The sequence below is a fragment of the Acinonyx jubatus genome, chromosome D3 (genome assembly GCF_027475565.1).
Source record: "Acinonyx jubatus isolate Ajub_Pintada_27869175 chromosome D3, VMU_Ajub_asm_v1.0, whole genome shotgun sequence".
Lineage (NCBI taxonomy): Eukaryota > Metazoa > Chordata > Mammalia > Carnivora > Felidae > Acinonyx > Acinonyx jubatus.
The window spans coordinates 66,931,242-66,948,899 of NC_069392.1; the positions used below are offsets into that span (position 1 = coordinate 66,931,242).

At 52.2% G+C, this 17,658-nt stretch overlaps 1 protein-coding gene across 11 annotated transcripts in view; it reads left to right on the forward strand.

Annotated features, from left to right (window-relative positions):
- CTIF (cap binding complex dependent translation initiation factor) overlaps window positions 1-17,658 on the forward strand; it is a 292,743-nt gene that overhangs the window by 252,142 nt on the left and 22,943 nt on the right. For 10 of the 11 annotated variants that reach the window (XM_053205574.1, XM_027068927.2, XM_027068929.2 and 7 more), the window contains one exon: window positions 431-586. The exons of the other annotated variant lie outside the window; for it this stretch is intronic. In XM_053205574.1, the coding sequence (XP_053061549.1) occupies window positions 431-586 (156 nt within the window). The remainder of the gene's footprint in view (window positions 1-430; window positions 587-17,658) is intronic. 11 annotated transcript variants of the gene reach the window in all.

A 17,658-nucleotide genomic window follows, 5' to 3' on the forward strand; every position in this document is an offset into this window, starting at 1 on the left:
AGCAGGCAGGGGCTGTAGCTGTCTCTAGCCCAGTGCCGGAGCCCTGACGGGCCTCAGTCACTAATGGCTGACGTGCAGGACAATATTCTGGTTACCCTCCCTCAGGTGGCGGGCATGCTTTGGAGGTTAACCAGAGGGGGTGGAATGGGCGAGGCGATGCCTCTGGGAGAGGTGTCATCTCACCTTCATCTCACTCCCCCACCTCGCCATTGGGGTCAGCGAGGCAAGGCTGACGGGCCCCGGATCTGGAAACTGAGGAAGAGGCGCTGTGGACTCAGGTCGGGGTGGCTCTGGAGTCCCCAGCAGTCACCCTCCAGCGACTGAAAGCATGGGGTTGACCAGTTGCCTCGGACTAGCCCTTAGCCGGTAGGCGCTACGGCTGAGCGGGTTGACCTTGGCGAGGCTGACCCGGTCTCTTGTGCCTCCGCAGAAGGACTTCACGGTGCGGGAGGAGCTGCAGCAGCAAGACGTGGAGCGCTGGCTTGGCTTCATCACCTTCCTGTGCGAGGTGTTCGGCACCATGCGCAGCAGCACAGGCGAGCCCTTCCGCGTGCTCGTCTGCCCCATCTACACCTGCCTCAGGGAGGTAAGCGACCGGCGCCGACAACGTCACCTTGGAATGTCTGTAAGCAAAACCCGGATGCCCGGGGAAAGCTACGGGGCCGGTACCACTTACCGCGCGATCAATCGCTTGGTAAAGAGAAACATAAGTCCCCGGGCTTCTGTTTACGAAAGCCAGGCTGTAATTTACTCGGTTTGTATAAAGGGCAAGAGCCGTCCAAAGGGAAGTATTGTTAACTCAGACCTCACAATCTAGAACGCTGCCTGCAGGGAGGAGGCCTCCAGGAAGTATGAACTGAATGAGTAGATCTTTGGTCTGGATTGGTTTGCCGTTGAATTATTTGCTTCTAAATTTCACCTAAAAAAAAGAAATACGAATTGTTGAGAAGCTTTTGAGAAGCAAGAGGTCAGGGGTGGCCTTGCCCTACCAGGTACAGGTCAGGGGCGGCCTGCCCTACCACTGCAGAAGGTCACCCTGGCTATGCCTGGGGGCCAGAATTGGAAGGGACAAACACAGAAACCAGGAGCGCCTTACGGGGCCGTTGGTGTCGTCTGGTGACAGGGTGGTGGCTCGGAACCCAGCCGTGACGGTGTGGAGGGGGACTGTATTCCAGTTGTGTTTTTGAGTTGGAACCGACGGGACCTGCTGACGTGAGATTTCGGGGAAAGGAGGAAGGGACGTGGGCTCCCGGTTCATCGGCCTGGTGGCGCCATTTTCTGGGATGGGAAGGCCTGGAAGAAAAACACAGTGGGGATGAAAACCAGGAGTCATTTTCTTCTGTTTGGGTGACCTCGTAGTCACCAGGGAGCTGTCCCGCAGTTGCTCAGATAGAAGTGTCTAGAGATCAGGAAGCCATCGGGATCCCTGGGGACATGGACTTGAGCGTCGTGTAAAGTGACAGTGTGCACCTGGTGCTCCAGGCGGGGGACCAGATGGGGTGACCCACGGAGTGGGGGTAGATGGAGGAGTGGCCAGGAGGCGGAGAAGGCCAGCCAGGAGGGCGCGGGTCAGAGGAGGCTCCAGGAGGGCTGAGAATCATCCCACCGGGAGCTGGTGCCAACCCGTCACATGTGCTGCCCCCTCCCACTCCCAGCAGCGGCCCTGGGACCTAGGGAGGAGCAGCCTCGGGAGCGGCGGAGGGGGGTCAATCCGACCAGCCAGAGAAGCGGCCGGGGTTTAGCAACAAGGAGGTCGGGGGCCCGTGGTGTCAGTGGGGCGAGCACGGAGTCAGTGGAGGTGAGGACGTGCGTGCGGACAAGTCTTTGGAGAAGTGTTTCTGTGAAAGGCAACAGGGAAAGAGGAACCTGTCACCTACAGGGGAGGGGTGGCGTCAAGGGACATTTTTTGTGTTTTTGAAAGGAAGAAGATAATAGAGCAGTGTAAGAGAAGGGAAGGGGTATTTGTGAATGTCTTGGAAGCATCCACTTCTAGGGAGCAGGGTGCTCGCCCCAGGCGGTGCAGACGCTGGCTAGAGCAGAGCACGCAGACCTCCCCCGGGCACCTTGGAAACCCGTCAGTCTCGTAGCCAGACATACTTCTTAACGAACGCGCCTGGTTTCAGAGTTCTTTCTCAGAATCGGAAAACGGCCTCTTCCAACCGTGTGTCGTTCTCAGAGCGTCGCACACTTGAACGCAGCACCACGAGAGGCCATAGCTTTGCATTTGCCATCCCCCGGGGGTGGCTGGAAGGCGGCCCTCTCGGAAGCAGGATGGCCTCTTGGGGTCCTCCCACCCCTGCCTGAGTCGCCCTGTGCCCCTGGCAGCCCAGCTCAAGGCAGGGAGCGGCGCTGTTCGAGGGCAGTGACCTGGATTGCCCCGACACGTTCCCTCTGCGTGATCTGGGCACCTCCTGGTGTTGCCATCACCTGCTTCCCCGAGCAGCAGGAGGCAGGGCTACGGCCGAGCGCCGGCCCTGGCTGCCAGGACGCTTCTAACACCGCCTGAGGTAGCGCGAACTTTCGGGTGTGAGATCCGGAAGGTGCCAGGAGATCTGCGCAGAAACCGAGGAGCTTCCCCTAATGCACGCTTGTTGGGTACATGAAACCTTTCAGGACGGTGTCACAAACCCAAAGGTGCCTGCCACGCTCACGGTAAACTTGAAGAGTACATAGTTCATCTGTGGCTTTCACCGTTTTGTGAAAAGAGGAAACCGGAGCCCCGTGCTCCAAGCTGTCTGCTCGGGGCCCACGGTGAGGTGGTTCAAGAGCACCAGGCCGGGGCTCAAATCCTGCCTCTGCCGGTTTTCGGCCGTTCCATCTCAGGAGAGAGCTCACCTGCCCTGAGCCTTGGCTCCTGACCTGTAGAGCGGGATCATGCTGCTGGCCCTGAAGGGGTTTAGGGAGAAAGACACGGTGTGGAGTGGGTGCTAAGAGCACCAGGACAAGTAGGTCAGGGTGTGGAAGGAAATGCCCAAGGGACTTGTTCTTAGGCACGGTGGCTTTCAGAGAGCTGGGTGTCCTCCAGGCTGACTTAGGACTGGGCACATGCCCAATCTTAAAGGGACACAGAGGCTGAGAGCCCTGCCCAGAGGGACACAGAGCCAGTCAATGCCAGGGCTGGCCTGGAGCTTCTCACCGACCAATCTAGGGCTCTTTCCAATAAATAGAGAACTTAGCTTCCCTAAAACAGGGCCTTAAGAAAAGATGGGGGCATGAAGGGGGGCCCTGTGCCTTTGCCAGCTCCCTGGAGATAGACACTTGAATTCGCAGAATCTGTTGCTGCCTCCCCTACCTTATCTGTCACACACACACACACACACACACACACACACACACACTCATACCTAGGCCTGACTGACATTCCCAAAGCAGGTTGGGCCAGCTCTAAGAAGTTTCTAGAAGCCAAAGCCACTGCTGCTGCCTCTCTCTCCGTGGAAGAGCTTAGGGTATTCCCCTGAGGCCATGCAGATGGCCGACCCCAAATCTACTGGGCCCACCCCTACCCTGGGTCCTCCCAATTCCCAGAACCACCCCAGGCCCACATTGCCGGCTGCCCACTAGACACATCCAGGTCATGCCTCAAGCCCCTCCAACAAGATGTGGCCAGAGCTCTTCCCCAGGGCCTTCCTGCACAGTCCAGGTCCTGGTGTGGGCCCAGACCCTTACTTCCTGCCCCCTCGCAGCCAGGCAGCAGCCCCAGAACTCACCCGGTTGCCTTTTCTTACAGTCATGGGCCACCCATTGTATCCCCTGCTTCTGCACACCTCCATGGCTTCTCCTCCTCCCCTTTCCTCTAGCTCCTGAATAAAACACAGACCCATGGGCCATCTTGGTGTGAAAAGTCTCATTTAGCACAAACCTAAGAGGAAGAAAATCATCACAGCCCTACCACAACCTTGGGGTCCTCAGCTCACAGAGGCCACCTTCGCTGGACCTGGGCCTCACTGACCCCCATGCCCCTTTAAGATTGAGTGTGTGCTTGGCCCCAAAGCCCCTTCAGACTGGAGGCCACCGAGGGCTCTGAGAGGCACCCTGCCCTAGAGGGAGTCCCTGGGCCTTTCCTTGCACACTCTGACCTAGTTGAATTAACTGTTCTCTCAGTTACTCAAGCTTGAGACCTTGGACTCCATCCCTGGAGTCTCTCTCTTCGTGGCCATAACACCTTTTCCCAGGCCCAGCCCAAGTCCCCTCTTCTGGGAAGTCCCCACCCCCACCCCCAGCAGAGCACAGGGACAGCTCCCAAGAACGAGGCATTGCACTCCATTCTTGAGGCTCCGGCCTTTCCGTGGTGCCTTGGTTAGTATTTTAGTATTGGGTAATTTAGTATTTAATTTATTTAGCAATTTAGTATTTAGTCATGATAACAGTACAGTGAAAGGCATTGGTCCCAAGCACATGATGCATTCTTTTCTCTTTTAACTCTGAAGATTATCATCCCCGGTTGCTAGAGAACAGAGAGGTCAGGCAGCTTGCTCCGGGCCCCACAGCAGAGTCTGCTTCGGAATCCAGGTCTGACTGCTGGAGCCTCTCTCTGCTCTTGACATTCTGCTCCTGCCTCATGAAGCACCTTTCTCTCTCCTCGGTCCCTAGCCCAGCGCCTGCTACACAGCGGAAGCCAAATAGGCCATCGTGGAATTGATTCCGCTTTTGCCATAAATAACATGCGCCGATCAGATCTCTCTTTGAGGGATGGAGAAGAATCATGTTCAGTGAGCACTTTTCATTGTCTAAGCGCAAATGGCTGTGCCAAGGTGGTTTTCAAAGTGATTGAAGAGTATAATTGGTGCCTGGAAGGTGCAGGAACTTCCTTGCCCTCCTGTTTACTGCTCGCGTTTGCTTCGTGAGCTCTTTTTTTATGTTTTTTAACATTTTTTTAAAGTAATTTCTACACCCAGCGTGGGGCTCACACTTAAAACCCCAACATCAAGAGTCACATGCTCTACCGACTGAGCCGGCCAGGTGCCCCTCTTTTTTAAGTGTTTTTAATGTTAATGAAATGTTATTGTCATAAGAACACTTAATATGTAGCCTACCCTCTGAACAGATTCTTAAGTGTACATTACAGTTATTGTTAACCTCTAGGTACAATGCCACACAGCAGATCTCTAGAATCTATCCGTCTGGCATAACAGAAATTTTGTGCGTGGCAATTAGCTGCTCACACTCCCTTCTGCTCCCAGCCTCTGGCTTCCACCATTCTATTCTTTGCTTCTACAAGTTTGACTATGTTAAATACCCTGTGCAAGTGGAAATATGCAGTATTTGTCCTTCTGTGACTGGCTTGTTTCACTTAGCATAATGTCTTCCGGGTTCATCCAGGCTGTCCCATACTGCCGAATTTCCTTCTTTTATAAAGTGGAATAGTACAGTGGACTCTTGAACAACGTGGGTTTGGACCCTGGGGGTCCACTTACATCCAGAGTTTTTACAGTACAGCTCTGTACATGTATTTTCTCTTTCTTAGGATTTTCTTAGTAATAGTTTCTCTCTTCCGGCTCACTTTATCGTACGAATACAGTGTATAATGCCTATAACATGCAAAATATGCATTAATTGACTGTTTATGTTATTGGTAAGGCTTCTGGTCGACAGTAGGCTATTAGTTAAGTTTGGGGGTGTCAAAATTATATGTGGATTTTCGATTGCACAGGGGGTCAGTGCCACTAACCCCTGCGTTCAAGGCTCAACTGTATTCCATTGTATGGGTATACCACGTTCTTAAATCTGTTCATCTGTTAGTGGACATGTAGGTCGTTCCAACATCTTGGCTACCGCAGTGAGCACAGGAGCGCTAATGTCTCTTCGAGATCTTGATTTCACTTCTTTTAGATCAATACTCAGAGTGGGATTGTGGATAATATGGTTGTTCTATTTTTAGCTTCTTGTTTAACTGTCTTTCAGAATAGCTATTTCTCTAACACTTGTCTTTTTTTTTTAAATAGTAATAATAGCCGTCCTCACAGGCGTGAAGCAGTGTTGATTTGCATTTCCCTGATAATTAGTGACATTGAGCACCTTTTCATATGCCTGTTGGCCATTTGTATGTCTTCTTTGGAAAAATGTCCATTCAAGTCCTTAGCTCATTTTTTTCAATCCAGGTATTATATATTATATATTTTGAAAATTAACCCATTCAGATATGTGGTTTGCAAATATTTTCTCCTATTCTGTAAGTTGCTTTTCACTGTTGTGTGTGGGGTGTGTGTGTGTGTGTGTGTGTGTGTGTGTGTGCGTGCGTTTCTGCGCAGAAACTTTTTCATTTGATGTAGTCCCAGTTGTCTGTTTTTGCTTTTGTGCTTCTAATGTCCTATCCATGCAATCACTGCCAAGACCAATGTCATGAAGCTTTTCCCCTATGGTTTCTTTGACAAGTTACAGTTTCAGGTCTGAAGTTTTAATACATTTGAAGTTATTTTTGTGTGTGTGTGGTGTAAGAGTCCAATTTCATTCTTTGGCATGTGGATATCCAGTTTTCCCAGCACCATTTGTTGAAGAGACTATCCTTTCCCCATTGTGTGTTCCTGGTACTTTGCAGAAGGTCAGTCGACCACATATGCATGGATTTATTTCTGGACTCTCAATTCTGTCCCATTGGTCTATACGTATGTTTTAATTACCATAGCTTTGGAATATATTCTGAAATTTGGATGTGTAGTGCTTCCTGACACGTTCGTTTTCAAACTGTATCAAGACTGTTTTGGCTATGTGAATTTTTTGTGGTTCTATATGAATTGTAGAATTGTCTGTTCTATTACTTTAAAAAAGGCGACTGTAATTTTGATAGGGATTGCATTGAATATGTAGGTCACTTTGGGTGGTCTGGACATTTTAACAATATTACATCTTCCACATCAAGATCAGGAACAAGACAAGGGTGTCCACTCTTAACGCTCCTGCTTAACATAGTATTAGAAGTCCTAGCCACAGCAACTAGGCAAGAAAAAAGAAATAGAAAACATCCAAATTGAAAAGAAGAAGCAAAATTGTCTCCATGTGCAGATAGCATGATCTTGTATATAGAAAACCCTAAACTTTCTAAAAAAAAAAAAAAGAAGAAGAAGAAGGAAGAAAGAAAGAAAAAAGAAAACCCTAAAGACTCTACCAAAAAATTTAAAAAAGGTTAAAACTAATAAATGAACTCAGTAAAGTTGCCAGGCACAAAATCAGTATACAAAAATCAACTGCATTTCTCGACACTATGATAACAAACTACCTGAAAAGGAAATGAGGAAAACAGTTCACTTTACAGTAGCATGAGAAAGAGTAACATACTTGGGAATAAACTTAACTAAGGAAGTAAAAGACTTACCCACTGAAAACTGAAAAATGTTAATGAATGAAATCAAAGAAGGCCCAAAGAAACGGTAAGGCATCCCTCAAGCTGTTTTCCAGGAGCGTTCTAAGGACCCCTTCATCCTGCTGAGGCCCTCAGCCAAACTGTGACTGCCAGGGCCCCACACAGGAGGGTATAATTAGTGTTTGTGGCCTGAGCTACGGGTGTCGTCATCTCCCATCTCAGCTGGAGCCAACGTGCCAACCATTTAATTGGTTGGGGGCGGGGGGGGGGGGGGCAGGGAGGGTCCTCTCCTCACACCCTTTTCCTGACCCTACAACACTCTTGGCTCGCTCCACTCTGCTGTCGCCTCTATGACCCAATGGTGATCTTGTCAAACTGTTCCGAGATACCATTGAAGGCTTCTACCTGGGCACCTTGCTTCAAAAGCTTCATCAAAAGTTCCTCTGGCAGGGAATTCTGGGGTGGCTTTTAACTCCTTACTTCTGTTTCCTTTGAGCAAACTTTCCCCATGTACTAGGGGCCTGCTTCTGCCCACTCCCTCTCAGCCTTTCCGTCTCCATTCCGATCCCCCAGCCCATCTCTACCCGTGACTCCCAGCCTCCTGCGCTCTTCTGAGTCTGGCAGCCATAGCCAGAGGTCAGGAGTGGAGGAAAGGAGAAAGGGAGGGGGTTGCCCTGTGCCAGGAATCTCTCATCCCTCTGCACCTCCCTCTGACCCCCTCCCTATGGTTGGCTCCCTTGCTCTCCTTCCCTCCAGGCCCCAGAAACCCCATCCGCCCCTCCCTGCCTTTTCCAGAGGAAGGGCAGGGAGGGGGTAGGTGCCTCTGAGGGGTGTCTCCGACGGGCACACACCCCACCCTCAAGGATGCAACCGGTTGGGCTCCTGGAAGGGGCCGGCAGGCACAGGCTGGGGAGGAGAACACAGAGGGCAGCAAGTCCAGCTTCTCAGGAAATGAAATTGCCCCATGCAACAATGAGAGAGCCACTTTTTCAACTTTTTGCGTGAGCGTGCATTCAATTGCTCACATTGTTTTGGCTCCAGGGGAAATCTGACCTCGGAAAAGGCTGAGATGAAGTGGGTGTGGGTGGAGAAACTCTGCTATTTCACAGGGCTAAGAGAGTCGAGCAGAACATTCTTCGGAGGTACCTTTCCAGTGGGACTGTTCCTCCCTTCCCAAGAGCAGGAAATGGGGCCTCATTCAGCTACCCAGCTGGGGCCGGGGCAGGGCCCAGTATGGCCAGAAGAGGCCAAGGTCCACTGTGCCCAGGATACCGATGGACCCTAAGGGGAGCGGAGATCTGAAATTATTCCCCTTGCGACCCGGGACTCTTGACCCTGCTGCACCTTGGGGAGCTTTTAAAAACTTACAAATTTTTCAGACCGCCCCTCCAACCCCACTTCAGCCAAGTAAATCAAACTTTCTGGGGATGAGGTTTGAGAGGGGAAAAAAAAAAAGATTTCATCCCTCTATGTGATTCCAGCGTGCAGCCAAGGTTAAGAGACACCAGTCGCTGCATCTTAGGTGCAGTTAGTGAGCAGCCATTGGCAGCCAGAGAGCACTGTGGGAAGAGCACCACCGGAAGAGCCAGAGAGACCGGAGTTTGAATCCCAGCCCTGCCATTCCTAGCCTGTGGGGCTTTCACCTAATTCTTTAATTTGTTTTATGTTTATTTTATTTTTGAGAGACAGAGAGCACATGCACGAGTGGGGGAGGGGGAGAGAGGGAGGGAGCCACCAAGATCCTGTCAGCACAGAACCCGACGCGGGGCTCGAACTCATGAACCGTGAGAGCATGACCTGACCCGGAGAGGCGCTCAACTAACTGAGCCACCCAGGTGCCCCTCACCTAATTCTTTAATGTTTCCGAACCTCAACTTTCTATCTGTAACATGGGAATATGGGACTAACACCCACCCTGCAGGTTTAAGGCGTCAAATACAAGCAAGTAATGCACGACAGCCCCTTGGTGAGCTGCACTGTCGTGTACCACTGTTGAAAGCAAACCGTGTTCCCAGCATTGCTCCAGAGAAGTATCACATCACAGACCGCCCCGGAACGCACTGTCCAAGTCTCCTAACTGGGCACCCGGGCCACCCCACAATCGAACACAGCCCCCCTTTCCTGGAGAGCCTCACATGAGCCCTCTGAGGCTCCAGCCGCTGTCCCCACCACAGCTCCACCGAGGGTCCCTTGCATTTCTCCTCCCAGAGCCCCATCTCCCTCCTCCTCCTGCCTGACATCTTGCCCACCTTCAAGGCCGGGTTCACTTCCCGCCATGTCCCCGCCCCGCCCTGAGTTATTCCTCCTGTAACATCCGGGGCAATGCGTGTCTACACAGGGCGGCCTACGCGTGTTCTCCGGAGACGTTCTTTGCCAGGTGGTTGTATGAATGCCTCGTGACCTCTTCTGGGTTGCTTGTAAATCATTTCAGTCTCTCGTTGGTACCTGCGGGTAAGTTGGGTCTCGCCTAGTTCTGTAACCCCAAGTACGTTTTGCTCGGGACTCTCCGCTCCTTCGGGAAGCGGTGATTTGGTTTGAGACGATGCTACTTTTCTCTTCTGCACTGCAGAGTTTCCTAGTGGTACTGGAAGGAGGGAGTATAAGTTGTGAAGTGATCCTCCTCCAAAGGGCTGACGACCCGCTCAGTGACCGAATCCACAGAAATGAAGCAGCCATGAACACTGATGACGGGTTGCGCAAATGCAAGGGCAGGGGGGACCTTAGAGGTGTGGGCAGCTGCTGGGGGCAAAGGGGAGGGGAAGCCAGGGCTTTAGGACAGGTATTGGCGAGAAAGGAGAGAGGCCCCCAGGAAGAAAAGTGAACAGAGGCACGGGGGCCAGAATAAATGCGGCCCGTCTGTGTCACCGCGGTAAAGATGGGTCTGATGGGTGAGTCCCGGGCCCGTGCTGGCTCCCGGGACACGCCAGAGGATACCGAAAACCTCCAAAAGTTTTGAAGCCAGAGAGCAACACTATGGAAGGCACAAAAGAGAGTTTATTTGCTCATTCAAAAAACGCTGAGAAAAACGCTCCTTCCTTATTGAACTGAAAGGTCTCCTACACACACGTGCGGATAGAAATAAGCTGAAATAGCAAAGTCAAATAAACCTGGGCTCTTCCTAGCCAGAGGGCCTCAAGGGTAACTCTGTGCACAATGCAATGCTCAAAATGAGGTGAGGTGGGACGCAGGACAGTGGGAGCCCAGACGCAGACGAGACCGGGAGATCTGGCGAGGGCACCTCAGCAAAGAACAATCCTCAACCCCTTGTGTCTTTAATTTCTTGCTGTAACCCTCGATCAAAAAGACTAAGCAGGAAGTGACAGGCTGGAAGGAAGCTTGAAAATTCAGGAGAACCCTCCTCCGTGAACAGTTTATTCCAGCCCTAATCTTAGGCACAGACCCTGCCTGGAATGTTCCTCTGAGAATGTAGCCTTCCTGGGGCAGGTACACAGCCCCTGGGCACTGGTTTAGCTGCAGAGCTCCTCCAGGTCCAACAGCTGCTGCTATGAATACCCCAGCTTAAGCAACCATTCCTGTAACCTCTGCCGAAATAACTCCCACAGTTTTGTCCCCTCCAAAGCTGTCGCCCCCCCCCCCTCCAGTTGGCGGCCAAGGCACTCCTGGTGTGATGCCCCTGACCTGCTCCAAGCCCCCACCACATACCCACAGGCTGGCATGCCTCCCCTGAAGCTGGGGATCCTGGCCCCCAGCGAGATAAAACCCAGTCTCCCCCCTCCCTACCACCATTCCCAGACCCCTCCCCAGCCCCCACCCTCTAACTGTTCTACTTCCTTAGCCAGGCTCTGCAAACTGAAATGTGAAATTTGAAGCCAGTGTTCCCCTTAGCAACCATGGTAACACAGGATCTGATAGAGAGCCTGGAGTTATAAAAATACCAGCTTCCACCAGACACTGGTTTCCAAAGGGAAACCAGTCTCCACGCCAGAACCGTTTTTAAACGGTCTAAAAACTCAAGAGACTTCCAAACCCATCTCAGCGTGGCTTCAGGAAGACATCTCTTCAATTCCCTTTTGGAAGGTGGTGGTGTTGCAAGCTTTGGGTATTTTCTCCAAAATATGCAGCTCCTCTCTTAGAACGGGCTAGCCTTACACATATAGGTGGGAGCCGTTTTTAATAAACATCAGATCTTCGGCATCCTTGAAGGGCGACGTTGAATCGCTGCCAGCCCTTCCGGTTCCCTCCCAGGGAGTCAGCGCCACCAAACCTCCTAATTACACAAGGGGACGGATTTGGTCTTAGCTCCTCTTCGCCGAAAACAGTTTTAATTACCGTGACCGTTTTTCTAGCAGGAATTCCACGTTTAAGACCTCGGGTAGGGAGGTAAGACGCCTCCCCTCCCGCGGACGCCCCCTCGGGCCAGCCCTGGGCCGCGGTGCTGAACCCCCACTCCCGCTCTCCGCGCCGCCTGCAGGGGGCGCCTGGCCTTGCGGGCTGGGGAGCGGGGCCGCTCCCCGTGGCCGCCCCCGCCTCCAGACCCGCCTCCGCGGCCCCGCCCCTCCGCGCTCACCTCCTCCTTCCTCTTATCTCCTGGGGCCATGCCTGTAATTCTGAAAAATATTCTAACTCAGTAATTAATGTCTGAACTTCAAGAGGCCCCTGCTTTCTGCAGAGGCGCACAGGAGGCAGGCGGGGACCTGGAGGGGCTGAAGGCCTTGGTGGGGAGGGGCGGGGGTGCGCACTTTTTCTAAACTGGCGAGTGGACGGTGGAGGGAGGATACATTGTTTCTGGCTGGAGTTGTGTGTACAGGATACACACGCATCTGCACCTATCCACGTGCCTCTGTCTACATTTTTAAATCCTCCGGCCTTTGTTTTTTTGTTTTTGTTGTTGTTGTTGTTGTTGTTGTTGTTTTTAAGTAAGATGCCTTCCTCCCACCCTCCCCTCCCACCCCCAGTGGCGATTTCCAGGTTAAGTGGCCCCTTGAATCCTGGCCTCCTGGATGCCCGCCGCCGCCCCCACCCGCTGCCCCGCTCCAGTGTCTCCCCGTGGTTTGCACAGCCCAGCCCTGCCCAGACTTCATTCCAGGTACCCTGTACCAGGCAATAGGAGCGCGAAGTGCTGGGCTGGCTGCTTCAGCTGGGGCATGAATATGACGTGGTCCTTCCCCTCGCAGAACGGCTGTCTGCTAGAGAGAAGGGGGAAAAGGGAAGCACCCAGTCCTGGGAGCTGGTGCACAGATCACATGCAACTCCCCCTAGGACCCACGCTGATCTTCCTTAACCTGCTCCAGCTCTCAGGCCCATCTGATGATACCCCACTGGCTGCTGTCCCCACCTCAGATGTAAATAATGTGTGAGCAGCACTTGTACATCTGGGCCAGATGCTGTTAGGAACCACCTTTTCTCTTTTCTAGAATCCCTTGGTGGCTCCATTATCACGGCCGCCAGCAATGATCAGTAGCAGCTTACAGGTGGCCTGGGCCAGGCCCTAAAAGAAGAAACCTCCAGGGTTCCCCTTACTTGTAACTGGCAAAGAAGGGTGCTGGGGAAGGAGGTGGACTTCCGAGCCAGACAAATTCGTGCATTGTATAGTCTCGGGTCCTTGGTTCCTTGTTGGGATGCAGATTAAATGGGGTTTAGTAGATTTGCTAATTACGAGTGGACTTCCTCCCTTCCCTGTGGGAGGTCACACAAAATAAAGACATGAAAAACAAAAGACATGAAATAATGGGATCAGTCAGCAGCATATTTGTATCATATAAATGAAGTGCTTCTTAATAAGCAAAACTGTGAAGGCACACAGTAAAATAAGTCTCAGGGCCTTTGCCCTTGCCTTTCCTTCTGGGAGAATGCCCTTCTTCCCGGCACCCTTCCAGGTCTCAGCTGGTCAGTCCTGGGTAGACCCTCGCTCACCACCCTCACACCCCTGCAGCCTGCTTTCTTCTTCTCCATAGCCTTTACCAGGATCTGGCTCCACCTTAGAGTTTTCTGTGTGAATCTGTTTTCTCTCTCCCCGACTAGCATGGAAATGGAAGCTTTCTAAAGGCAAGGAATGTGTCTATTCTCGTCACAGCTGTATCCCCAGGGACTAGAACAGTGCCCAGCACAGAGTAGGTGTTCGGTCGATACTGGTTGAATAAATTAATGAAATAGAATGTCTAGACTGAGCAAAGCAGGAGACAGATTACCTTCTGTCCAGATAACCCTTCTAGAGTTAATCTGGACAGATCTCTCAGGGGAAATAAACCCAGAAGCCTTGAAGAGGCAAGGTGAGCCGGCAGCGTGGGGCTGGCTGGTAGCCGTTCCTGGAGAGGAGGTCAGAGTGGGAGAGGAAGAGAAATGCTCGCCCCAAATCAGACTCAGAGGAAGCAATCTGTGCTTACAATATGAGCGAATGGGCAGAAACTACTGTCAGCCGGTGAAGCTGCCTGCATTCTGTCCCTACGCTTTGCTCTGCTCTAATTAAGTGGTCGTTTCTCGACTTCAGTCTGCCAGGCCTCATGTGAGATTGAATTAGTGTGTCCCAGGTCAGAATCCCACGAGCCACAATCCTGAGAAGTCAGGGTGGGCTCGTAGCTCGGCTACACGGATCGATAGTCGTGGGGAAAGGGTGATGGAGGGGCATTGAGTGAGCACCTATGGGCACGGGGGATATGGGGGGGGGTGCAGGCAGAGTAGCAGGGCCTCCGTCCCCCGCCTCCCCCTTGGGGAGGAAAAGGAGTAAGGAGGATGGATGCGCAGGGCTCAGGAGACTTCGGTGAGGGTCGGGAAGAAGATGAGAACACAGCATGTGGGGGGTGGGAAGGACACTCTCAGTCACAGATGTCGAGGACAATGGCAGCCTTACTTAGCCCTAAACAGTCCCAACACAATCGCAACTAGGCAGTGACACGTCCAGTACAATATAATGTGAGCCACTGTGCCCTTGCACGTTTGCTAGTAACTGCATTTTAAAGCAAGCAACTGGGGGGGCGCCTGGGTGGCTCAGTCGGTTGGGCGACTGACTTCGGCTCAGGTCATGTCTCGCAGTCCGTGAGTTCGAGCCCCGCATCGGGCTCTGTGCTGACAGCTCAGAGCCTGGAGCCTGCTTCCGATTCTGTGTCTCCCTCTCTCTCTGCCCCTCCCCTGTTCATGCTCTCTCTCTGTCTCAAAAATAAATAAACGTAAAAAAAAAATTTTTTTTAATAAATAAGTAAAGCAAGCAACTGGTGAAATTAATATCTTTTATGTTATCCAGTATATCCAAAGAATGGCTGCTTCAGCATCTAATCAATATTAAAAAGTATCAATGAGATTTTTTTAATACATTTTTCTTGTTTGTACTAAGTCTGAAATCCACTGCGTGCTTTACACTTAAAGCACCTCTCAGTTGGGAGGAGGCACATTTCAAGACAGCATGTGGCTGGTAGCTACTGTAGGGGACAGCACAGGTCTGGGGGCTAGCTTCTAGAATCCTCAGGCTTTGGGGAACCATTCTGGATTCCTAAACAATCTAGATGCCCCTCGAGTCTCAGAGTATTTTTTTCTCGCCTCTCCCTCTGAGCACTCAGAAGCAAAGGAAAACGTTGGGAGCTAAAACCTAAATCGACCAGCCAGGGTGCTAGCGTTGGGTGGTTGGCTGGGGCTCCCTGGTAGGATCTGCAGAGGCAATCCTTTTGACGCCAGAATGAAGGTGAGCAGAGGGAAAGCAGGGGAAAGAAAGGGTAAGGCGGGGGGGGGGAACATAGAGCAGGGGACTCAAGGGCAGGGGGTTGGCAGGGGCGGCTGACTGTGAGACAAGGCTACAAGCAGAATCCCCGGGTTGGGGGGGGGGGGGGTGGTCAGCCCTGGGAGGGCAGGCAGCTACCAGCTCCTTCTCACAATGGCCCAGTACGTGGAAGACACAATTAGCTCATTCTTGCATCGCGTTGCCCTTTTGATTACACTGTTCTCAAGACTTCCATTTCTGTAATTAAGACCTTGTCCCTTACTCAGAGGTATTGGAACATAAAAGTATTTGCTGAATCTGGTTTCCCAGGGTTAAAAGCCAGACTTAGGAAATGCAAACACACTTGTGGAAATGCAAACACACATTCACTAACTAATTATCCCATAATTAAGGCCGAAGCCCTGCTTAAAACAATTAGCTCTGGGAATTGAACAGTAGGTATAACTCCACTTTTTGCTAATTGTTCTTCCCCAACAGACTGGATATGGCCAGTCCCGGGGCCTTGGGGGGGGGGGGATGGGCGGGAGGAGGGAGGGACAGTAGGGAACGAAGTAGCCCGTTGCTTTTGGTCTGGACTGGACCGCGCTCTGCTTGGTTTGGAAATGTTAGTCAGAGAAGAGTTTGAGGTGTGGAGAACAGCAAGAAGGATGTGGTTTGGGCAAGGGGAGTCGAGCGGCTGCCCCAGGCTTGGACACGGGCCATGGGAAGTCTCAGAAGCTACTGCTGGCCACACTGAGGTGGTTTGCCTGGCTGGAGCTGAGGGCGTGGGCCAAGGATTAGCTGACTGGAAAGCAATTAGATGAGGTGGGGCTGGCTGGGAAAATACCTGGAATCCCAGGGCCAGAGTTGAGACTTGCTCGGGTAATGCCCCAGGCGGGAGGCCTTGTGGGCTCTGGGGACTGGAGGTACCCACCCTCGAGGGTGGCTTCCAGGATCCCCGCTGGGCCACAAGCCTTGTTGGCCTCTTGCTGATGGGGAGGAATGGGTTCTAGAGGGTGGGAAGTCGAGAGGGGCTTTCCTGATTACCAAGGCCTCTAGATGCCTCCCCCACCTCAGCGTGTCTGCCCCCTCCCTCCACCCCTCCTCAGACTCCCAGGACTTTCCTGAGGCCGGCCTGGTGCCATCAGGTAACCTCCCCCTTTCCTAGGTAGGAGGGATATGTGTGTAGGGTTCCAGGGACTTTCACGTTTTGAAAGAAGAGCTTGGAAGAGAAAATGGATGCCCCCAAAGGGGGGCGGGGCGGGGGGGGGCGGGGAGCAGCAGCTGTTCTGGGTTTCGTAGAGGTCGAGGAGATAACTGACCCCCCAGTGAACCCTCTGTCCCCAGAAAATCCCACATACATTAAAGCTTGCGGACCATCCCTGAAGTCTCTCCTCGGGGGGCTTCTCGGTTAAGAGCCCCTGTTCTAGAAGTGAAATTTGGAATCTTCATACAAGCAAACGTTCAGAGGGGCCTTCCAGACCACCCTCAAAGCAACTGTGTAAAGGATTCCATGGGTCAACCTGACTGACAGCTCACTTTTTTCCCCCAGAAGGGATCCCAGCTCTTAGACTAGCCCTCCTTCCCTCCCCTCTCCCCTCTCCCCTTCCCCCTTCCCCCTTCCCTTCCTCCCCACCTCCCACCCTTTCTGTCCCCTTCACGCTCTCCATAGATCAGAGGTTAGCAAACTTCTATAAAAGGCCAGATAGTAAATATTTTAGCTTTGCAGGCCAAGAGGCTAAATCGAGTTTAACCACATCCCTGTGATTTGTACTGTGCGAAGCCATGAGAGCAGTTTCTGTGGAAACTACTCAGTTCTGCCTTGCTAATGCCAAAGCAGCTGGGACAGTATGCAAATGGATGAGCGTGACTGCATTCCAACAAAACCTTATTTATGGACACTGAAATTTGAATTTTATAACATTTTTATGTGTCAAAGAATATTATTATTCGTTTGCTTTTTTTCCCCCAGCTATTTAAAAATGTAAGAACCGTTCTGAGCTCACAGTCCCCATAAAAAGGGTGCTGGGGACCAGATCTGGCCGCTGGGCTGTGGTTTTACAGACCCCTGATCTAGATCTGTGGTTCTCGATGCTCATTAAAATTGCGGATCACCGGCAGCAAAGGGAATTTGCACTTTCCCAGGCTGTGCTGCTGCCACCGTAGGAGATCCACGCTCTGGGTACCCCTGATCTAGTCTGAACTCCACCCCCATTTTACCGACAACAAAACTGAGGCCCAGAGGTGCCATAGCTCTGTCATACGAACCCAGGGAGAGCCTTCTCTATCCCAGGATGCAGAGCTGTCTGGTTTTCTATCTCTAGCTGCTTCCAGAGATCTATCCTGCCAGCTCACACTGCCCGAGGCTCTCACCGGGCCACAGGAAATGTGTGTGTGTCCCCTGGTGTCCCAAAGTGGCCGGGCTCCAGTGAGACATCTCCCCTGAGTAGAGACAGTGTGCATGCACTGAGGTATCCCCATGCTGCCAGTCAGTTCCCTCCTGACACCTTGTCAGCTTTGGGGATCCACAGGGCATAGCAGGACAAGAAGGAGGCTAAAAGTCCCCTCCGTGAAAAGGGAAAGTGAAAGAACGAGGGCTCGGACGTCAGACTAACGGTGACTTCAAATCCCACACTGTCGGTACTAGCTAGGACCAGGGAAGTTACTTAGCCTCCTTGAGCGTCAGTTTTCCCGACAGTAAAATGAAAAACGG